General features: G+C 40.9%; 1 protein-coding gene across 3 annotated transcripts in view; it reads left to right on the top strand.

The window, feature by feature from the left end:
* LOC139990713 (ras-related and estrogen-regulated growth inhibitor) overlaps positions 1-21,153 on the top strand; it is an 85,029-nt gene extending 63,876 nt beyond the window's left edge. For all 3 annotated transcript variants that reach the window (XM_072010178.1, XM_072010176.1, XM_072010177.1), the window contains one exon: positions 15,480-21,153. In XM_072010178.1, coding sequence (XP_071866279.1) covers positions 15,480-15,738 — 259 coding nt within the window. In that variant the 3' untranslated portion in view covers positions 15,739-21,153. The remainder of the gene's footprint in view (positions 1-15,479) is intronic.
* The last annotated feature ends 3,936 nt before the right edge of the window (positions 21,154-25,089 follow it).

Below are 25,089 nucleotides of genomic sequence, written 5' to 3'. Positions count from 1 at the left end.
GGCCCGCGTCAATCGCCTCGTTACAAAACCGTTAAACATAATAAACACGATGGACGGTGCAGTGGTCTGACCCGTTTCTCGCGCGGCCCCCGAGTCTTCGACACACTTTTCCCCTGGTTTGATTGTCATCTAATTGCTGGTCCTTGTCCATGGTACGGAAAGAATCGCGATATCATTGGCCGACTGCTGATCGCCGAATACTCGCTGACTTCACGATCACGCCCCTGGCGATTTCACGCTGTCTTGCGTGTATAAATATGTACTTATGCTCGTACAGCTCCGTGCAAAAGTTTGATTCTTCTAAACAGAGTGTAAGAAGCAAGATGTGCTCCTTCCGTTATTTTGATCATTTAACCCTGTTGCGATCTTCCAATTCTTATATCCTGATCTTGTATTCTTGTATCGATAAGCAAAAAAATTTGTAATATTAAAAGTAATATTAAAAAGAAAAAAAATCTTTATATCTCGAAATTGAAGCAGATAAGTTGCTTTTTTAACGTTAAGAAATTTTTTAACGACAGACGAAGAACAACGTCGACCGCTGTTAACTCGAAGATGACCCAGAGAACGCGCTAGCTCTTTAGACTTAGACCTGACTCTTTATTCGTCTATTTTTTTTTTTATTTAATCTGACATTGAAAGTTATATATAAGGTCGCATCGACGTTTTATAAATTTCATTTTGCGCCAATCAATCGCGACAGTAATATTTTCCTGTTAACAAGATGATTCATGTAATTCTGGTTATAGAGAATCAAGTGATTCTTAATGTTTTAGAATACCGAATATAATTATTCATACTTATCACACTTGGGACTTTGTTCCGAATAATGTATACAAGCCTGATTGATTAAGAGAAAGAACGATAGTGGTGTTTTATTTGGAAGAAAGTGACGGGCGTGTCTGTTGCCGATTGAACTACGGTTTCGATTAGCTTCGACTTTGCATTGATTGGATTTTGTATGACGAGTTAAAGACGAGTTCCGTGAATTGTCAGAGTTGGCGTCCTCATCGAGCGTACAAGAGTATTCGTTGGCTCTAAAAATAAAAAAAGAACCTAAAACAGTATTCTTTTTTTAATTGCTTGACTCATTGTTTAAGCTGGACAGATGTAAAATTAGATCGGAATGTCGAGAATTTGGCACGGTCTATTTTCCAACGATCGATCATTCCATGGGACAACTTGTAATTAATCGTCTTTGTGAACAACTACGGTTCTGCAACTACTTGATATAAACGATATATATATATATATATTGTAGCGATATATAACAGCGTTGTGTCTATATTTTACATTTTCAACTATTCCTACTCATTTTCAATTGTTTCTATAGAAGGAACGAAGATTCCTTTTCGCCTTAAATATGGCGCAAGGATGTCAAAGAATTGGCACATTTATCTCGTAGCGAAAGTTTCGAGCTCTGATTTTTCCTTTGTGCCCTATTCATCGCGGACACTTAAACGTTACACGAAATACCTAACGGTATTGATGATAGTAATACGTCTATACGTCTACCAATCGGTTACTCGAGAGCTCCAGTTCTTAATGTAGGCGAAAAACTGTACCAACCTTTTTCGATTCTTCGATCAACACGCATATTCCCATGAAGAAATTTGACAAGTCAAATTAGTCGCTTACAAAGAAATTACAGCTGAAAGGAAATTTTCAATTTAATTTTTCCTCCTTGTTCCTACCCATAGACACTCGAACGTTGCATGGAATACCTAACGGTATGGATCATAGCGGATTACGTGTAGCGACACAGTGCTCAAGAGTCCTAGTTTGCGATCCAGGTGACAAATTACACTGAGAGGTCTTTAAAAACTTAATGAGTCTGAAATTGCTGTTTCTTCCTTATCTTTGCGTATAATAACGAGACAGATGTAGCAGATTATCGTAGCTTGGTACATATTATTACTATCGATCGTTTGTTCTGTTAACAAGATTGTTATTTTACCAGGATATCGCAATCGTCTTTTTCTCAAACTCATATTCGTTAGACGATCCAGTCTGATAACAACGGTGAGTCATTGTTTATTATTCTATCTAATAAAGAACGCTTGATTCACTATGTTAATTCAATTCGAGAATTTTTATCTCAGAAACGTGTTTTACAGACAGAACATATCTTAAGTAGATACAGACGATCATACTTCGCGATATAAGTCTACTGTTAAGTAGATACGTGCGATAATATTTCGCTACATAGGTCTGCTGTTAAGTAGATACAGACAATCGTACCTTGCCGTATAATTATAGATAACGCGTACGATAATTGCGTAATACAATGATTATAAGAAAGTTAATAAGCGTTGCTTCTAATTATTACCACATCGTTAATTTCTATGGTTCGATCAAATCCGCGTAACGTTACCACGAGTCGATCAAAGTGTCCGTGGCTGCTTATGAGTGATAACGTACCTGTTCGTCCTATTAATCTCGAGCAGTTCACTTTCCCGATACATGGAGCCCGCGTAGTACTCGCGTACACGCGTGCGTAGACGGTTGCTCGCGCGTGTGCGCTCCGCGATCCGGTAACAGGATCTTCGCGAAACGTTTCCTAGACGAGGCGAGATTTCGCTTGGCGCACGCGATTCGCCAGCTACCGCTTCGCGTCCCTGTTTTTTTCCTGTCACCTACTCTCTCATCCGAAGCTCTCTCGTGATCCACACGCGGTGTTTCTCGACCGCGCGCCGCCTCGCCGCGTGTCTTGGATCGGTGCCTGGTGGCGTGAAACGCGAAACGAGGCGCCACACCGACCGCACTCCGACACCAGAGACCGTTTCGAGCACGACACCCGGTAGTGGTCGCGACTGCTCGCTCATCTAGAAACCGTTCACGCGATCTTCGCTCCGACAGCGATCTGTTTACGCGCGCGAGCGAGCGCGAGTCGTCCAACGGCCCAACACTGGCCGACTTGGATACGCCTCTGTCTACCGGCTATCCTGGTCGACGCATCTCTAGATCGATTCAGGCCGTGTCTGTCCGTCGAACGTCGTTCTACGGACGATGCTAAATGGAGGTTATCAGCTTTCCTCTCCTTTTTCTTTTTATAGAATTATAGAGCTTATTGTCTCTGCCGCTTCGTACCACTTTTCCATTGCTGCTTCAACAACTCTCTATCATTTCTCGTTGCTTGCAATGGCTTCCTTCGGTGTTTTAGTACACTCGCTGGGTAGATTATTTTAGCGAAAATTCTATTGTTATATTTAACATATCAGCTGTTATCGTTTCGTATAATATTAAGTATATGAAAATGTTTGTTTCTTATTATATATCAAAATCTTTTTCGTATTCGTGTTTCGCGCGATGTTCCCAAGTTGCTTTTATACTTGTCTTATCGAGGCTAAAAACGCCCTACTTCGCGGTGGCGATTCGAGTTTACGTTTTCGAGATATTGGAAGGATTTCTTGTAACAGATAAGTGGGACTGAAAGTTTCTGGCTTTGCGATAGTAATTAATAGCGTACTACGTAGTTTCATACAAGTTAATTGACGCTGATGGATAGCGATATCATAAATGAGTCGAGTCAGAAGATTTCTTCTTAACAACTAGACTGCGGATTTGTACGCGTTTATAGGAAATTTGAAAGCGCAGAATCTCGCACAATATACGTACGAAAAATATATCAAATATTCGAAACGTAGTGCTTTCTATTTATAACTCTTTGTAGGTGAAACACCTTTCTACCAAGGTTTCGTTTTTTCAATTATATTCTTAGATATGAATTTTCAGACAAATTTTCTTTTCCTTCTAGAGCGTATAAAGATTTCCGATCGACCGGTGGTGCCGCGTGTACGTACGTTTGATTCTAAATCGCGAAGCAAGATCTTTCATCTTCTGTGGATTTCTCCAAGCCCTGATAACGGAGAGCAATCGTCCGAACCGATTTTCTCTCTTCGTACAAAACGCGAAACGAAGGTGTGGTTAACATTTTGAACCGACTGGCGACGTTGTGCATTTTACGCAATCCTCGTATTAATACGAACTTAAAGTGCATCATCGAGCGTTGCGTGATTCGGACGGGAGAAAGCTAGGAAATCGAACCAGTCGCCAATTTTTCCCATATCCCCTGAAAGTTTGTGATAAAGATTGGCCTACGAACAGCCGCTTATTAACCTTGTCAAAACGAGCACTGGCTTCTGAATAATAACTAGAGATAGTTAATGGAAATGAGTTTCGATTCGATAAGCTGAGCTACATAGCAGACATATGGTATATATCTGCTTATTGAAAAGGGTGTAAGTAGATTAGTTAGTCTTTTGTATGTGTGATTATTTATTACGAGGAAGCGTTCAATTATATATAATAATTTATTTTTATTCGTGATATACTGAAAATTGCCATAGGTGTTTTATATATTGTGATTGGAACGTGTGAAGAAGAGAGAGTGAGAGTAGGAGGGAGGGCTTGTGCACGTAACAAATTGACAATTGGCGAAAGTGGGAGAATAATTGTAATCTTTTTCAGAAACGAGATAAATGTACAGAGAATGGTACACGATCATGGTATTTGTCTGGTGGATTCTCCGACGAATAGCTTACCAATTTTTATGCTTTTATGGGAAATTTCAGAGAGGGAACAATGCAGAGAATGCGCGTAACACGCAGAAATATATGAAATGTGCAAGGTTCAGCAGCTATTATGATACTTGAGCTAGATAAAAACAAACTTCTGCTTAGATTACATTCTTTTCTTTGCCTTTATAAAAATATGAATTTGCATAAATATCCGGGGTCTAATTATGAGTATCCGAGGTTTTTCTTTATCTGTAAAATATCTCATATTCTTAGAGAATATTCTACCAAATATATCAAATATATATATATCTCATAAAATATCCCAATATTCTACGTTCTATAAAAGCGTACATCTATTTAACAATTATAAAAATATTTCACAAAATTTTATAATGAATAAAAAGTGGAACTGTGTGCGTCGCTAATACTAAAGGAGTAACATACTTCCCAATGTTTCTCGATATTTTTTCTTTTACCAAGAAATATTTCAGAATCTCGGAAGAAATTCTCGAAACGAACGACGAATGCAACTTTTGACAAGCTTGTCAAAAATATTAGCTAATCGCGCCGGAAGATCTCTTAACGTGAAAATCGATGAAAAATTTAACGGGAAAAGATACGCGATTTCGCTTTCGTGGCTCGCAAGATCGTACGAAGGAGGGAAACTCAATTACTTTTCGCCTCGGCTTCATTCGTCATTCGAACTGTACGTCCGACTGAATTGACTATTTAGAAACTTTTTGAACAATCCCAGCCTTTCGAGCTCGTTTCATATGCAAATCCTCGGCGATTTTTCGCATCTTTTGAGTAGTCAGTGTCTGAAGGTACTCAAGAGTGAATCACAGCTTCGCGTGTTTTGTGTCGGGCCGAGAGAAAGCTGGCAAACGGTAGTCTTTATCGTCGTAACTTGCGATAACCTTCCATTTCCAGTTTACCGATGCTTCCCTTAAAAATAATCGTGTTCGTGATTGATGGACCGTTGAACGGTCTTTGATTGCTCTTGAGTGGAAAATCACCGTGCCAAGAGAATTCTCGTTTCGAGTATCTTGAATGAAAATTTCTAAAGCGATTGGGACATTACCGGGAATTTCGATGCTTGCACGGTACTTTACTGAATTGCTGCAAGCTGATGCAAGTTTATTTAGCAATCGAGTTAATTACTAATGGCTGAATAATTGCATTTCTGTTTTACTAAATTTAATTCTTTATTCGTTGGCGCAGAAATGTCTTTTCCACTACCAAACACGATATAACATTTTCTCAAGAAATCTCCGTTTTTACTTGCGATATCAAGCCTGTTTCGTTTGAAAATTCCAATATATTTCTTTGCATTTATGCAAAACTTGAAATTACGAAAATCTACAGAATGCATACAGTATATGAAAATACGTAAAATATAGAAAAACAGAGTGCTCGTATAATTGTTGACACGTAAAACGAATCTCTGTTTAAGTTGTACTTGCTTGTTGCGTCTATGAAATGTATAAATTCGCATAAAAATTTGCATAAAACCAGTAACGATGTGGAGTAATTAAATCGTTAAAATACACCAGAACCAAGTTAATTAAGCTTTCATACTCGAGACAAATTCTGTCTTTTTATCTGTATCATGGCTCCCCGTATCTGACGATAAATCTACATTTTTACCGTACCAAGGGAAATTAAAACGATTTGATTCGCACGTTTTAAGATCGTTTCGATGGGGCGCAAGGCAACGAAGATGCAGTTCCGCGTGAAATTGAATTTGACACGAATGCTTTCGCTTCATCCTCGGGCAGAAAAGCCAGTGACACGTAGGTGAACCGGATATCGATATCCCTTATAGGCTACAGCCCTGGAACAGGAATTTCCTGGGCGATCCCCGTAGGAATGCGGATCGTCGTTAGCGAAGACACGTTTCCCACTTTTTTACTCGTCACTCGCGTTCCTGTATTCATTTACAAACCTCTCTGCATACCGGCCAGCGTCCGATGGATTATCTAACAGTCACGATCAGTATCATCGCCACGATCTTTCCATGTTTCTTCCTCAATTCTCTATGATTTAGGCTATTTTTTTTTTTAATCCTAATCGGAAAATTTCTTTCTTAATAATTTCTGGCCAAGATTGTTTCGGGAAATGCAACACTTCTTAAGAGATTAAGAATTGCAACAGCAATATGACTATCAATTTTTGTAACGATGTTTGCGGAAAGATACTTTGGAAATTAGCTTTCGCTAATTGAAAAGTAATTCGCGGAGATGCTGCATTTTTGGAAGAACTTTTATCGAGAAACATTTTTAGACGTAGTTGTTGATAATCGTTAATAGGTATTAAAAAGTACCATCCTTACCATTGGTAAGTAGAGGTGTGGCTTTTAAATATTTCGTAATTTAATTGTTGCAAATCCAAAAGGGAATTTATAGAATCTTTTAGAATTTATGAGGTGTATAACGATGGGAGATTTTATCGCTGCATTAAGTCTTCGTACATCGATCGGTGTCTTATCGAGTTTCCTATCTCACTTAAATCTCATTTTCTATCACTATCTTTCTGACGATACGACGCAAGTGAATTTCTCAATCACAGTTGTCCGAATCGATACGTAAGACAAAAGATACGCGTCTGAAAGTACCGAAATCAGTGTAAGAGATGATTAAAATCTTTCGTGATAGACGAGAAAAATTGACGACGAAGGAAATACATTTCTACGATCGATGTTCTTCTTTCCTTCGTTATTAGTAATACCGTCGTTCATTTTTATAAAATCGATATGAATCAAATACGGGACAAATTATACTAATGGACAAGTTGAAAAAGCTAGGAAATTGAATAAATATCCCACATTTATTCTCTGATATATCTAAACATCAGTCTCGTTATTATTAAAATTTAATAGACATTCCACGTTTCTGTTACTCTTATACCGTCAGTGTTAATTTTTCTATTATTAATGCTGTACTTTTGAAAACAAGTCTCTTTTGCAAATTGACAGAAAAAACGGCACGTATCGAGAAAATTGTGAACGAAGGAATTTGCTAAATAGTCCCACGCGAGTCATACTATAACTCAGGGACAAATTTGCCCAAGCCTAAGCGATATTTGATGCGATAAAAACGCAGTAGACGAATATGAAACGGTATTCCTCGTGATCCCGACGTTAATCTAGCTAGCGGATTAACCGCAGACAAAAGGTTGTACAGTGACGAAAGATAATTCTTGCTGATTGATGACGTACCTCGTCGAGCCTAGGAAAAGGTGGAAGGTTGCAGGATCTGGCAACTTCCTGAAACTGTTTCTCACGAGGCGTATTCGAATCACCATCGAAACACCAAAGATATCGTGGCAAGGAATTTCCATACAAATAATATAAGAATTTTTCTTGACGCTGTGACGTGTTAAGAAAATAATATAATATGGAATAATATCGATTATCGGAATTCAATAATTGGAAGAAATTATCGAGGAAGGAGAGCGAAGAATATTAACTCTATATTGAATTTTCGTAGCGTAAAAGGGAATTAAGCGATAAAATGTAACTATTAGATGATGGCAGAACATTTTTGAAGAAACTGCGGTTGGTACCTGCGATTAGTACATTTAGAGCGCGTTACTTAAATTAAAGTAGCATCTTATCGCGGATAGTCAACAAATGCAACTTTTACGTAATTATACCGATATTAATTTCCTGATAATTAGACGCATTTTACCTTGAATTAGCCTGGTAAATTGCTACTTCGTAGATAGAGCTGTTACAGAAGCTACGTATATCTATATTACCATAGATATCAATATCAATATTAATTTTGGTCCAACGTTCCGGACAAATTTATCAGAAATCTTATGATTGTTAATTATCAAGCGACGAAATGAATTGGAAGCACAGGAACGCTATTCCAAGACGTTCAAATATTATTTGTTTTGACAATTACGCGTACCGTTTGCTAGACCCAACGGGTTCTTTGCATCATTTTTAACTATCTTACATTAAAGTATTCCTCTTTGGTCATCAAGTGACACTAAATGAAAAAAATCAACAAAGTCGTGTTTTTCCTACGATTTTCATCCGTAATATATTCAGTCAACCAGTCTGACAATAGTAAAATTACGATTCGAGCGAAACAAGTACACAAGCAGTACGGCCTGCCTCTGTTATATTTAACCTGAATCCTCACGGCGAGTGCCAATCGAAATTGCAAGGTGGAGGATTAAACGAACGCAAGAAGAAAAAGAAAATGCCTGGAAAAAGACACAATAATATACTTTTTAGCGTCTAGTAACATTATCGTTTAAATACGATTCATAATATATCGGAAGGACGGCCATCATTCCTGCGGCAACTGATTAAATTTACGGCAGGACAAACGGCCGATTTTTCAAGCGGATGATGGGCGGAATCGCGAGGAAGAGAGTTCTCTGATGGTCGGATGGTAGAAGCCGTGAGAGGCAGCGTCGTTGCGACCGGTAGCCGGCACGGCCGTCTTAATGGAGTTCATAAAGATTAGAAGGAAGACTGGGTTGGCCGCGGGGCTGGTGAAACCACTCTCCCGGCGAACGAGTTATCGCCGCTTTAGATACATCCGAGGCGGCGTCCGGCCGCGAATATCGTCCATCGATAAACTTATCGCGAAATATCAGCTGGCGAATCCCTCGAAGCCACGCTCGCCGCTCGGCTGACAAACTGGTTCGCCGGCTGAAAACCGCGACCAACCTGGAAAGCCGCGTTTCGAGCGGATCGAAAAACGAACGACACGTCTCTTCCTCGTTCCACTGGATAGCTTGGACGTTGGCTGTACATGTATCGGGAGATGGAGGACGCTGGGGGATATGGAAATCGACGTGGGATATTTTTGGCAGATGTTGGTCAGGGTTTGGCAACGACGGTATACACGGTGTCTTGCAAAGATATGCATAGGATGTGGAAGAGACTCGATGTATTAATTGGCGAATAATTTGGTGGATTAATGGAATAGTAAGTAAGAATAGGTAAACGCTGTGATAAACAAATAGATGAATTGCATAGTAAGAAATTGAAAGGTTTGGAACGGAAGTCATTAGCATCGTGCGTTTGAATAGCGTTCGAATTGAGGATATTTGGCGTATCGCAAAGACACTGGTACGTTAATGGAAATTAACGCGTGGATCGGTAAATGAATAAACGGAGTAACCACTGTAGTAAATAAATATACTAGTAGCAGATAGTAGACTTGAAACGTGTAGAGGAGAAACGATGTAGCGTATTCTAAATCGAGATTAACGTTTTACTATCGTAGTAAGCTGACACTAACTAATAAAAGTAGTGCGATAGATTTCAAATTGGAAAGATAGAGGTCGTGATTTTATTCCGAATTGAAAAATGAAATACACGTGAGATTATAAAGGAGAAAAGTATACGTTATGTGGACACCGTAGAATGCACAATATATTTATACGTGGTTAAATAAGTCAGGAGTCTCTACAAGTGGTTAATATAGAGTGCGTCGCGGAATCTAAATCCAACTTTCTCGGTTGTAAACGCATTGAGAAATGCGAGGGCCTTTGAGAGCGTATAGTTTATGTGGCCTAACGGTGACAAACGTACTGTATGGTTATTATACTCTAGGCTAGGACTCGTACCAGATCTCGCTGCGTTGAATAAACCGCGATACCACGTAACGCTATTCCCCAACAATAAGCCTTCGATTTATGTATTCTCCGTTTGTTACTGGAAAAATTGCGCTTAAAGAGCAACTAATTAGATTAGCTGTTAAATTATGGCACCGTAACGTTGATAGCTACGCACGTGGAATTTGTTTTTCGTTTGTTTTGTCGTCCATTCGTCATCCGGTTCGTACAGACCAACGATACGTTTCTTTTCGTCTGTTACCTTCTGAATTATTTTCACGATGCTCTTTTTCGAATGGCTTTGGTTCGCGTTGGAAATGCGGCGCGTTCGACGGTGCTGGCGCCAAGTAGAAAGCACGTGTCTCGCGCAAATGGAGGAACAAGTCGAGCTGCGAGATATGTAGGTGAACAATGTTTTGATACCGGCCTTTGAGGGTTTTCAAATCGGTTACGGTTTCTGAAGTCTCGCAGCGAGTCGATATATCAGGCTGTCCTAAAAGATTCTTTCGTTTTACAAGCGAATAATAGATACACGACATTTTCTCTTTTCCTATTATTTTATCGAATTACGTATGATACATTTTCTTCTATCGGAATATAAAACAAGAAATGTTATTCATCCATTGTTTCCTTATAAAACGAAAGGAACCTTTTGGACAACCAAATAGATTCGAAGATGTTTAAGAATATTCCGTAAGTAGAAATGTTGGATTTAGTACGAGCGTCTAATGGTAATTATTTGATAGGAATCGAAATAAATTGAAACTGTGTTACCTTCAATTTGTTATATACGGAATATCTTATAATCTACAACGTATAGCGTTTCATATAAGACAGACGTTCAGTGGTACCCATCGAGTCTCTCGAGATTTACAAAACTTCTAAAAGATCTCCGGGGCTTATCGAAATTTTAACAGCTCACAGATTCGTCGCCTATTAGCGTATAAAAAGGCAAAGCTTTAAGAATGAAATTTTCACAGTATCGGGAACTTTCGAAATCGATCAACAGCCAACAGCTCGTTATCTGCCAGTTTCTGAGAATTCCTAATGTCTGGTCTACAGATTCGTCTTTGTCTCGTACTACTTGCCCAGCTGCTAAGCAACTCTCTCCTTTCCAAGATTTATCGAAACTTTGAAAACCAGAGAAATGACACTTATCAAGGGTTCCAAGTGTTTCGAGCATCGAATTCTCGCAATATTGAAATCTTTCGAAATTGACGTCCATCGCCTGTTCCAAGGAATTGATAGCGTCTGACTACCAATTAACCTTTGTCCCCACTCCTCCACCTACTACTATCATAATTCTTCCCTTTCTTCACCCAGTATCTCAGTCATTCTGCACTCCAGGCTATCTCCATAAAGACTCTGTATCTCCTCTGGCTTGTTGAGGCGAGAGCCAGGGAAAATCCCCTTAGCGTGCTTTCGAGCGCCGGTTAATCGTCGGATCATGCAAGTTTCCAGTCGTCGAGTCAGCGCGAGGAATCTCCGGCAATTTGTTCGGATCTCGGTGTAATCCGGTCGTCGCGCCACGGTTCTTGTTCATCGCGGCTGTCTAAAGGTCGCGACGTTGTTTCGCCAGCCAGCGAAATGTCGAGCCTCTCCCCTGGCCCAGTCATCATTCCTATAGTTACGTCCAACGAGTCGAGCCTCACAATCGCGATTTCACGAAATATTCGCGAGTAAAACGTTTGATGGACGCGATGGGTTTAGTTTACGCTATTGGCCCGCCGATGTTACTCGACCGTTGATATTCAGAAAGAAATTTACGCGGAAACATCAAACTCTAAAAAGCCGTTTCACGTGTTTTTTTAACACCTTGTATATAAGAATCGTTCGTTTAGCGTCTCCGGACAACAACTTCTGATTATCTGTTCTCCAGTTAAAATATTTGATATTCCCTGCCATTTTCTTGTTGTGAATGAACTTTGAATTGTTTGAATTAAGGTAAATTTAAAAGGCGATGTTCGTAATTAAAGAAACTAAGTAGAAATTTATTTCATCCACCGAATATTGTACCAAGTACCGTACTTCCCACATTTTCTACATTTCCGTACGCACCGCGTGTACTTTGTGCATTTTTGCAATTTAAAATTGCCGCGTAAAAACGCGCAGCCTAATCGTCGCTTTTCCGTACTTTCCAATTTACCAACTCGATGAGCGCGGCTTCCATGCGCCTCGAATATTATAAACCGCCGTCTATCGTTTCCCATGGAAATTCCATGTTTAGACTAAACCGAGAACCGCTTACTCGTTTACTTTCTCGCCGCGTGTCCCTTTATTCGATCTAATCGCGCCTTTTCCAGCTAAAATATCCGATATTGCCGGCGCGTTGCTCTTCCTCGAAAAAAGAAGAGGAAGCCAGGCGAATGAGCCGAGATCCGGCGGCGAGAGAGCGCGGGAAACGACACATAGACAGACTCTCGAATCTAACACCGTTCCTCGTAAAGCAACGGATCGCCTCGTATAAAATAAAAGGGGACAGATTAACGGCCGTGAACGTGGGGGCCTGCTCTCTCGCGTGTGCATGCATTAGACGTGTGCACGACCCTCCCACGCGCCACCGCCTCTTTCTCTTTCCCTCGATTTCTTTTCTCCCTCTTTCTTCCTGTTCGACGCTCCAAGAGTATCACGTGTTCCCGCGAATTTAATTGCCTCCATAAATATCGCGGGCCTTCCATGGCCGAGCAACGTTAAAATACGACGGAGGATCGAGGTCCTAACCCCTTCTTCTTCTCACTCTGTCTATCTATCTGTCTTTCGAGGAACTCATCCCGCTGGGGATTCGCGATGGAAGAGAAAAAGTGGATCGTTTCGAATGGTAGACGATGATGATGGCGAGCAAGGTGCCTTTTGATTGGGAATGTACAGCGTTGCGAGGCTTCCAGAGGATCGTAAGGGGCTGCGCGTTGTGTGGTTGAATTTTTGTTAATGGATGGTGATGGGCTCTGTTAGACACTTGCGAGCGTCTTTTTTTTTTGAGAATGTCTTTCTTTTATATTGGACGCACACTGAGCCTCGTAACTATAAAACATACTCTGCAGTGTTTTATTCTTATCCGGATACGATACGGGATGTACAAGGTACAACACGACCAAACGTGAACAGAAATTTACCAAGTTAAACTTAGAGTCGAACTTTGTGGAAACGAGGAGCCACCAAACGAGGATCCGTTTATTCGAGTTATCGTCACGATCTCGGTTTATTTCGTGTGCCGCGTGTGTTTTACTGATTCTAAACTAATTTTCCAACATTTGGTAAATCTTTCGCGAAGCTGAGTAGATACCTAAAAGAACAAGATACATCCGAGTTTGTTCGCAAGGATACAACGAGAATCGTCGATTTACGTATGTATCGTTGGAGATCAAATATATACAAGCTATCGCAGTTTTTTCCGGCTGAACATTGTCGGTATATTCTATAGGTCAACGTGAGGAATAAATGTCATATGGATATATGTATGTGGTTGGAAGCATTGTTAAAGAGTTATAACGAAGAAACGACATACAGAATGAACAGTAACGAACTGCGTTACTACGGTTTAGAGTATGAATGGGTCGAGAATATTTGCATCTAGTAGCAGCCAGAGGGTATTGTAATACTTGTACAATTCCAACCACAACTCTGTTCTAAAATGTTCACCATTCCCCTGTCAATACAAGATTAGCAGCGGGAAAAATCGAATTTATTTATTACTCGTTGAAGTTGGAGATGTAGATTACGATACTTTCTGGCTATCACTAGCTGTACACACGTTTGGATCTATTCGTATTTTGCAGCGTATCGACTCGCATTCGTCATCGCTCATTTTGTACATTGTTCTCTTCTTTTGTTACAACTCGTCAACCATGCTTCCAACGAAACATACGTTTCCACGATATTTTCGTCTTATCCTTCGCCTATGGAATATACTGACAAGGAGGTTTGACAGGAAAAAGACTGCTACACGTCGCGTGTATCGTTTCAATAAGGAAGAAATATCTGGAACTACGCATACGTGGATCCTCTGATCCTATGTTATTCCAAAGCAATCGAAATTAAACTCAGGACGATTATAAATACGACGACCAAGCCTGGCGAAATTCCAGCGAATCGCGTTCTTTATCCCGCGGACTTTACGTTCACTCACCTTCCTCCGCTTCCGTTTGTCCGGAACACGATGTTTGCCAAGAAATCGTGACCAGTTCTCTCGTTTCAATTTCCGTTTCGCGGAACCTTGACAGCTTCCGTTCATCCGTGACAGCCGGAAACTTCAGAAATTTACCGGCTCCGCGTGTTTCCAACTTCTCTTCTGTCTTCTTCTCCAATTTGCCTTGTGAAATTTCGAAATTTCCGCCTACTTCCAGTGTCCAGAGGTTTAATTAAAAAATTCGACGAACAACTTTGCCAAAGGTTATTGGCTGTTGGACCAAACTCGCAGATAGCAGGAAGATCTCGGAACAGGATGAATAACGCGCTAAAAATGATCAGTAGCGTCATTCTTGGAAAGACTTGGAAAATTTTTCCACGATACACTGTGTCTGTGTAATACGATGTTAAAAGATCTGTGAAATTTCTTAAGAGGTTGAGGTTTGTAAATGGGCAAGAGTTTGGTGGTTACGTAGCGAGAAGCAAGTTTGTAAGTAAAACCAACTAGCTGTTGAAACCTCTGTGAAAAGCGTGTACCTAAAATGTGTCGTAAAAAGTAAGCGACGACGAGTATACTTGTGAAACACGGTTATAATATAGAATTACGTTGCGACCAAACGACTGTTCTATTTTTTAATCGTATTACTACAATCTACTTCAATTGCTAAATCGTAATTTAAACAGCAAACCGTAACCACGTTTTACGTATGACGTGTACACTCGTGAAAAACAGCTATCTAGTTAAAAGACGATAGAGCTACAACGAAATGGAAAAATAATATAAAAAATTACACAGATACGAGTACTTATTTTGTCTCTAAGTGTTGAGGTTATTCGATGTACGTGAACGAAGGAACGCGTGGATAAATTGTAAGGTAGAAAATATATTTTTTAAATGCCGAAGTGTAAATGCAAATCGGGATATAATTGAGCTGATCCAGATCCGCACGCTAGCAGTGTTACCCTACGATTGAAAAGCCTGAAGCCAACGTTGCCTGTGTACTGTTTATGGTCTGCCTTCGACCCAGTCTTTTGTCTATACGCTGTCGATGGCTTCAGTGCTTGAGGAAACTAAAAGACCCAGATGTAGAGTTTTCTTAGAAGTGGTGACCACTTCAACGCTAAGTAATAAATATCTCGCGAAACTTAATTTAATTAAACTCTAACGATCTAACAGCAGACGTACGAAAGTAATAGAAAGATAAAAGTGTAAAATTCCCTAAAACGTTGGAAACGATTGTTCTGTTACAGAGAGGTATGCGTGGACGAGGGGCAACAGTTGTCGCTGGCGCACGGATGTCAATTCTACGAGGTCAGCGCGGCGGAGAGTCCTGCCGGCGCGGCTCTCGCGTTCCAGGCGCTGCTCCGAGAGGCGAGGTCGGTACAGCTGCTACGAGCGCTTCCGATCCGCCGGAAGTTGGGCGTTCACTCGGTCTCAAGGGTACTCGGCACGATCTTCGGCAAGAACACGACGAAAGATCGGAAAAAGAGGCCCTCGTTGAGCATATGACGCCTCCTCTGCGCCCTCCTCCTCGGAGGTCGTGACGAACCCGACAGGAGAACCGACGTGGTCGTTCTCACCAGCAACGTCTACTCCAATCGCTGACGAGGACATCGTTAAGAAATCGTCTGACCAACATGAATCAGTCACGGTGACTCAAATTTTCCTCTCGAAGGACACGTTTAAGAAGATGAAGAAGAGAAGAGGAAGAATATGTTTGGTGTTCTCTGGACGCGACACAGTTCCTGGCGTCTTGATTCGTCTTCAAGAATGTTCCTGAGGAACGCTGGGACGTTGCCTGGCGGACAGGTAAAAAACGCATCTACGGTAGAACCTCGATTGGCGTAGAATTACGAAAACGCAAGGGACTGGAAGTGCACAGGTGTCGAGGTTCGCGCGAACGAGGTAACCGATCGGACAGTTTACTGTACTTTTGTTATGGCGATCGTGACGAGACTAGAGTTACGGTCGCAGCGGATGTACGTTTTGACGAATTGTCGTTCTGATCCATGAAACGTATGCTTATAAGTAGAACGCAAATTCTCGTGGAAATTTGTATCTCGCAGAGTATCATTCAAGAAATAGTGGAATTTCGCGCTTTGGAATTTTACGTAAATGTATGAAAGCCCGCGGTATACTCGTAAGAACATAGATATATCCATATTCGATTGCCCCGACGTATTCGTCAGAACACGCATCCACCTTAACCACGGTGCAATTATATATCAGTTGCGATTGGATTTCTCATATCGCCGCTCTTGGTCCGTTTGTTGGTAACCGATTACGAGATGCTATCCTCACAGTGCGTTGCGGAATATAACGAGCGATGTACTTGCGCGGACGATCGAGATCATAACGATCGAGGTTCTACCGTGTATCATCTCCCAGAAGAAGCTTCGTGACGTAAAAAGGAAAGATAATTGTACTTTCTGAGCGGACGAATGCGATCATTTTGTTGACTGTTCGTCGTTGGGTAGAGGGAGGCAGAGGGCGCAGGAGGCGCGTATCCGAACACCAGCTTCGTTTCACGTGCATGGAGTTTCGGGAGTTCGATCGAAAAACGAGAAAATCGTCCACCGGAGAAAATAGCTGTTTCCCTAGGGGAACTAGATCCAGGCGTTCTTGCCTCAGGTTCTCGTGTATTTAGAGACGTTTTCATTTAACGTTCGATGGAAACACTGGTGAAAATGGACTGTGAATCGAAGAGGAGGAGGAGGAGGACAGTGTGAGAGATTGTGACGAGCGTGGAAAACGACGAATCGCAAGAAATTGATAGCGAGTAAGGTGGTCTTTGTTCGTCGAGTGCTTCGTGTTCGTTTTCCTTTTATTTTTCTCCCTTCTTTTCCCTTTCTACGTTCTTGTCGGTGTTGGAGTGGTCGAATCGTATCTCCTACGAGATGGATGGAGAATCGGCGATACGCGCGTGCGACTGCTGTTCCTGAAGGGTTGTAGCTTTAAGCGTGACCGGTAGTCGAGGTGATTCCTCTCATCAGGGTGCATCGATACCGATTCGTGTGACTTTTGTCGAGGATCGTGAGAAACGTCTCGCTCACTTGAGATCGTTTCGGTGTATTTATTCGTTTCGAGTAATGCGAGGTAACTGAGTGCATTCGCTGCTGTTAAGTAACTGAAAAGGTGGTTAAATCGGATTTTTAGATGCGAAGCTACAGGATCGTTGGAAATAATTTCGACGTACGTTTTGTTGGGAACAAAGTGAAATAAAAAGAAGAAGGAACGAAATGTTTTCTCGACGTTGTATCTGGCTAGAAGATATTATTTCTTATGAATTTATTTATTTTTCTAGTTGAGCCCTACTTCTCTCTACTTTCTTTTTCATACATATATACATGACATATGTTTTCTATAAATATTGTAATTTTGGTCAATGAGATATCGGTAGAATTATGTAGATTTAATTTTATTAAGTATATCGAACGTACGGTAGAAATTGAAAGAGAAATAAGATACACGGTCGAGAAATATTCCGTTCACTGATTTCGCGTCTTGCGCAGGCATTGAAATCACCAGATTCTCTCGCCTTTGCAACGCTCGTGTAGCTTCTCGAATAAACTCTTGAAATTTCGCTTAATCTTTCGCTAATCTTGTCTCCTAACGATGAAAGGCGATGGTGTGGGCTTAATAAATATAAAGGACATAAAACTGGTAATTACCAAAGACAAGTTGTACGTAATTTACCATTTTTCATTGTGACGCACGGATAACATAGCCATTAATGAAAATCGTAAAACGGCGGATTAATGTCTTCTGATGCAAAGGTAGACGTCCATGTAGAATTATGATTTCCAATTCTCATACACATTTCGATTATACCAATGCAATTAGGAAGCATCTTAGAAGATATTTTATTTCCATAGACGTACGAGTGGAAATAATTGGAAAATGAATTACGCAATGAACTATGTACTGTGTATGTACGTATTATGCATTTATTACCAACGTTTATTTCGCTTCATGCTCAAAAGTTTCGCCATTTCAATATTTCTTTAAATATTTCTTAAATATTAAAAAAATTTCTTTTATTTAATTTTCTTAAATATTTCAATAAATATTTCAATCGCCACTCTTGTCGACGTTTTTCCAGATACTGTGATCTTGGTTCTTCAGAAGTCTCGAATCAAACGTTTTCTAAATATTCTTCAAGTCTACGTTTCCTCGAATATTCCAAACTTCGACTGACACCAACGAAACGCGTTGTTCATTTTTTAAAGAAATTAACTGCGAAGATTCGCGAATACGATTTTTCTACGACCTTTGAACGTTGCTCGACCAGTTTCACGAAATATCGATCGAAAGATTAAGCGAGATCTCGAGCTTTCGAAGCGTGACAGACACCCGATGAGAGGATTCCGCGTTTCACGCGCCACGTTATCGTCCTACGCGACAAGCTTCACCGATTCTGCGCTCGTTTCTCGGTCGCGGGACCGGAAACGCGCCGTGAGCGCGGGGACTGGCGCCGCGTTCCAAACGAAACCCGATAGTCTTTCAAATAATTTTTCAAATTTCGCAGCTGTGGTCGAGCGAAGGATATTCGATGGCGACAACGCTGCAAAATCTCGACTCGATCGCGCTCTGTCTTCTAAAGAATGTTAATTCTAAAGAATGGAAGATTTGTATCGTATCTTGAGCGATTTGGTCACGTGTACGTGGAATCGTTGAACAATTGAGAAACGAGGAGAAGCACTCGAGAAATTATAACAAATCGTTCGATCGTGAACAAGAAATTGACAGTAAATCGACTCGTAAGTATTTGTCTAGTATCGCATTTCAGAGTTTAGTTTGTTTCGCGTACGCGATCACGCTGTTTCGCACCTAATTTTTTAAGCTGTAGTTTTGGCGACTACCTAGTTCTTGATCGAACAAACGAAAGGATTTCAAGGATATAGAGACTGTCGCCAAAGGATTGAGAATCAGCGAACACTTTCGCACGTTGGAGAAGAAAGAACGTTGAAATTAAAATAGCTAATCGATTATAATAAAAATAAATCTTCGCTCTTATTTACCTTCATGGCTCTCCTGGTTTCCGACTGTCAGGATTCCAACGCAGGGATGTGATACCTTTGAATGGAAACGAGACGTGGGTCTCCGTTCTCGAGATCGAACTTCCGGCTTCCGAGTAATCGATTCGACAACCTTAATGTTCCTACTGAAAGTAGCCTAAGTGTACATAGCGCACATACATTCGCCGAGCGTGAAACTCCCGAGAAGAAGCTCGAGGGTTCGATCGATGCATAGATTCGTAAGGTGAAACGAGAATGAGAAACACGAGAGAATGGTCCAGCGTGACGGACTATTACGAAGCTCTTAAGGCTAACCATACGTCGAACTCAGAGTAAACTTTTCGATTACATCGTTGCGTCATTTTCTTGAACACTCGAATTTGGCAGATTTCTTCGCAGTCAAAATGTTTCTCGCGTTGTCGTACTTGTATCATTGCGATAGACGCGGACCATTCTGCATTCGCGACAAATTTAACGATATAAAAATAATACGGAGAAATATATCTCTGGTGGAGGGGCAAAAGGAGTATCAATCAGAATTACAAGTTCCGCAGTGATGATCGCAGTTATGAAACTCTCGTAAATTGTTAGAAACTCTTGTAAACTCGTAAGATTAAAATATTTGTGATATCGTATTTAAGATGCGACGTAGGATGAGGCGTTAGATTTTCGTTATGCTACTGGAATCTCAGGTGAAGGAAGAAAGAAGTGAAATTGATTTGTATTATTGGAAGCATAAGCGGAAGACAGCAACGTGGAAAGTATTAAGGTATTTATTTTACGTTTAGTAATCTGTCGAGCGAAAGACTTGTATTGTCTCATCGGCCCACCAGAGATATAAAGCAGCCGAAATAAAGTATTATCCGCTGCGTTCAAGTCGATGTCGCGTGCATATCGTAGAAACACGCGTCGAATCGAATGCGAGATACGCGCGGATCACGCCTGTCTTTTGTCACTCTGAGTTCAATATGAAACTAGGTCGAAGGAATTTATCATTGTGGGGCTAGTGAACGTTTTCATTGACTAGATGATAAATGAAACCGACAATTCGTATTCTCATTGCGAATTCGTGTTATTGTTCGTTTTTCTCTCGGCGACGAGACGACCGCCATTACAGGTTGGAGCATTCTTTTTTTTTTTTTTTTTTTTTTTTTTTTTGTAAAAAAAGTAAAACTGGAAAAAAAGGATCGTTCTTTTTTCTACGGTTATAGCAAACGCGACTTGGATCGTGTTTTTAAGGTTCTTAAGTGTAAGTCATGTTGTACGTATAGTTCTTTCAGTGCCTTTTATATTGTCTCCAGTGTTGGGTGTACGAGAGTTGATTTGGCCTCGCCGATATACCTTCTCTCGGTCTTTTCTTTCGTTTATTTTGTACTTTGCAACTTGATACGATACACAGGGCAAATTATACCGTGTACAAATTATTAGACAGCTCTGCGTGTAATTTCTTTTGTAATTCGTTTTCTGTATTTCTGTAATCTCGTGGCAGCGTCGTTTGATTCGCAGTCGAGGATGATCGTAATCTCCGTTCGATCTATTTATGGCGAAAGGAACTCAACGCAGATGGAACGATGAATATTTGTAAGTAAAGTTGCGTTAACGGCGAAAGAGAGCGAAGAGGAGGCGTTAGCTGAGAAACAGGCGAAGAGAAAAGGTTTATCCGCGAGCCGTGTAATCGAGGGATGAAAGTATGTGCTTCCAGAGCGTGCCTAATTAAAAAAAAAAAAAAAAAAAAAAAAGAAAAATCGATACATTCCAAAACGTGTGAAGTCTACGTGGTAAATCCATAAAACGGGCGTGAGTGTGTCATGCGATTTTCCGAATTCTGGCCGATATCGATCGCTGTATTTTAAGTGCTAGTCACTTGTTATCGTAAATTGAGAAAGAATAAAATTCTTTTGTTAAACCTTCAGAGAATTTGATTTGCCATGGTCAGCATCCATTCTCTCCTTTCTTCGTGTCCGCTCTGTTCACCCCATCTTCCATCCAATGGCAATCTTTTCGCTCCAAATTGTATAAAACTTTCCGATAATCGATTCTTTTGCCTACGCTTTTCTACAGATTCTTCTTCCACCTTTTCCTCGAGCATCACTCACAGTGGCTATTTTTCAATTCCAAATTATGTGAAATTTCCTGTATCTCATTGTTCCTATATGTTTCTACCGTAAGCTTTTTTCCATAGGTCGATACATAGGTTTTAGAAATGCAGGATAAACGACGATAAACTCAAGATCACTTTCCACCGCACGGTTCAATAATTCATCAGCGTCATCTGATAGCACATTGGTTTTCTTACGCAGCTTAATTTGCGCTACATATATTTCTATACTGTCTCTTCGTGTTAATATCTGACGCGACGATAGCTTGTCACCGTTGTAACCGTTTCGATGCGAACTTATCATACACATCAAAGTGAAGATATTTAAATTGCAAAATACTCGTAAAAACATTGAAAAACACGATAACTCAGACGAGACTCGGCAGACTTTCATCTCTTTACAACCTCCGTCTCCAGAGTGCGTGAATTCTTAAAAAAGGATACACCCTGACGGCTCCGCCACGGCAAAATTAGACGATCCGCTTGGAAAGTCGCGGATGACGAGGCAGGCGAATCAGCAACGATGGGGCTGACCGAATAACTAGCGATTCGGGCCAAGGTTTCGGGTGCAACACGTGTTTGTCAGCCGTGATACAGAAATAAAATACGGCGCGGTGTTCACCACGCGTGCACACGCCCTCGACGATGTCGATAACTCGTAGCGGGTAATATCGTTCGTCAATGATGGCGAGAAAAGGACAGGAGAACGAAGCTGGCCGACTGGATGGAGAAAGATCGTGCAGAAATAAATAAACCGATCGAAAACTGGCGGTATACTAGTTAAGAGGGGAGAAAATCTGATTCTTACGAATGTTCAATAAACAAATAGTTTTCGTTAGAGCTTCTCGAGTGAACGGATAGAGGAAAAGCGCGCAGACACGGAAGAAGTGGTAGCGCGGTGAGAAACTTATTCGGAGGAGAAAGAAATCGCTTGCGCGAATTTGAAGATGCTCTGAAAGAATTTTTCGCCTTTACAGGTTGATCATCGACCGGATGGAAGAAATACACGCAACAATGGAAGAACCGACGCGACGACTCAGAAGAGAAAAAGTGATTTTTATGAAAGCGAGGTAAACGATGGAAGTTAGAGAGTAGAAGACCTACGATTTCGATTACGATCCTTCAAGTAAGTTTTAGGAAGGCTGAGAAGTTTAAAGAACGAAAAGTTTGAGAGCGAAATCATTCTGTCACTGAATTTCGTTCGATTTAGACAAATTTCAGAAAGAGAAACTCATCAGTGTCGCATACTGCGTTTAGTTACTATAGCCCACGATATAACCCGAGGAAATTAATGGAATTCCACGACGAAAAGTATCACAACCACGAACTTTCATTTGCAACGGACAACAAGCGCGAGTGTCTAAATAGCCTAGCGATTGGATCGGTGATTTTTGAAGTAAAGGGGGGCTCGTTGCAAGTATCTCGACGTTACGAAGTGACAGATACAAGGCCTGAAAACGTGATCGGGTTTAGGATTTCCAGGGGTGGTGAACTCGTTCTAGTGGCAGCTAGAAAATTCTTGGTGGGCCGTGGCCGGTCATATTACCGCCGCCGTCCGCCGTTTTATCGTGGACAAGACAAACGACCAGAGAACATCGATAAAACGATGCCCTCGCCCGATTTATCGTCACGAAACGAGGGCCGTTTTCGCCGTGAAGACACGACGTCACCTCCGACTCTGACCAGTACTCTAATTAGCGTATTTCATTCGGTGAAATTGCAACTATTTCGACGTTGATCACGTTACTTGTTAATGGTTGTATTAATTTAATTTGTTTAAATTTTGTTTGTCGTATCGTTACGGGCATTTCATAGCCATAGTATGGAGCATCAAGGCCTAAATAAATTAATTCCCGAATAAAAAAGAAGCCTGATCTTGCAACAATATGTGTATTCTCTTGTGCAGAATCATCATCCTCTCGGTCGTATCGCCTGTGTAATATTCCACATGTTTTGATCTGAATATTCTACATGAAGAATGCATTTATCTTCTACATCATCCTGTAATATATTTATATCTTACATATCCTATAGTCCTTTGACATTTATTCTCTCATCAACGCAATCACTAACCCAGTTTAAAGAAACAATTTCAGTTAAATAAATTGAAGAGATGCACTGAAACCGAGCTCTTCCTACGAAGAAGCAAAGGTGTTTCTCTTTACCAAATTGGAGCACCCTCGATAATATTCTACGTATTCCATAATATTCCACAATGTACTGTAACGTTTCAATCATAATCCATATCGAAGAGATTCAAACGCATCAAGGCCAATCTCTTCGTAATGAGAAGCAAAAATGTTCACCTGCTTGAAACTAGAGCACTCTATGTAGTATTCTATGTATTCCATGATATTCTACGGCATATTACAATATTCGAATTATCAACATAATGATAGTAATTCCAGTCAAATAAACTAAAAAGGTTCCAATGTACTGAAAACAATTTCTTTCTAGAAACAAGCGAAGATGCCCCCCTTTTTTAAATTGGAGCACCCTGTATGGCGTTCTATAATATTCCACTTTATATTTAATACCGCAAACGCCTACATAATGATCATAATTTCAGTGAAATAAACTACAAAGATTGAGAGAAAGAGAAGAGAGAATAAGATAAAGATTTAAATGCATCTGTTCCTAGGAAGAAAGCAAACATGTCCCTCCTTTTGAAATTGGAACACCCTGTATGGTATCCTACATATATTCCATAATATTCTACGATATATCATAATACTGCAATCATCAACAAAATAATTATAATTTCAATGGAATAGACCAAAGAGATCAAGATGCCCTGAAACCGATCTCTTCCCACAGAGAGCAGCGTATCCTTCTTCCTGAAACGTTTGCCCATGCTCTGCCTCTATTCCCGGCTAATTAATGGCGCGCTGGCTCGCGATTAGAAATTCAGAGCGAACCACGCGGCCTGCCGCCGACCCGCAATGACCACCTGCCGATCACGATCCTAGAGGCCGCTTTCGACAAGGACGATAACGCCGTACGACTAACATCTGGAAAACGACGGGGGACAGAGAAAGGGAGACCGTCCGTGAAAAAGAGACGAGCTGCAAGGATCTTAGTCGATGTTTGCATGGCGAAAGCGACTGAACGGTTTCCATCGTGCGTTATCCGACTCGACGGTGAAAACGATGCCTAACCGATCTCTTCTCCTTCCTCCTCGAGTTTAGGCTGAGCAACCTCTCGCCTGGATAAATCCATTTCGCTATCAGAATCGAATGGATCGCGAGGAGTTTCGTTTGGTAAGGTTGATAGGATGTTGGAGATCGTTTGAAGCTTTTTCAACGACTCCTTCGTGGATTTAGTAAGTTCATAAAGAAGGTAGAATATGCAGAAGTTCTGAAGCTTGACTTAGGCATCTGTGATGTAAAACTGGAAGAAGCCTAACAAAGGGTTATTGGTAGATTGGCCCATATTTAATAGATGTCTGGCAATTACGATTCCTATTCTAAGGAGTCATCTTCAATTGCAGCGGCAACCTTCCGATCCAATATCTTCGTTCCACCGACTTGAAATCAAACTTTAATGCTTCGCAGACCACTCATCTTAACCTAATCTAACATCAACCCTAACCGAAACTTAATTCAACATCTCCAGTTCACCGATCTGAAGGCAAACTTTGAAGCTCTCGAAACAACTCATCCTGCCCTGACTTCACCTGTTTGCAAAGAGCCTCGTATTTACACCGGTGACGCGTAAGTACTCGCAACAGCTCCACGTGAAGAG

The sequence above is a fragment of the Bombus fervidus genome, chromosome 9 (genome assembly GCF_041682495.2).
Source record: "Bombus fervidus isolate BK054 chromosome 9, iyBomFerv1, whole genome shotgun sequence".
Classification (NCBI taxonomy): Eukaryota; Metazoa; Arthropoda; class Insecta; order Hymenoptera; family Apidae; genus Bombus; species Bombus fervidus.
The sequence above is the reverse complement of the archived record's forward strand: the minus strand, read 5'-3'. Positions and strand labels throughout refer to the sequence as shown.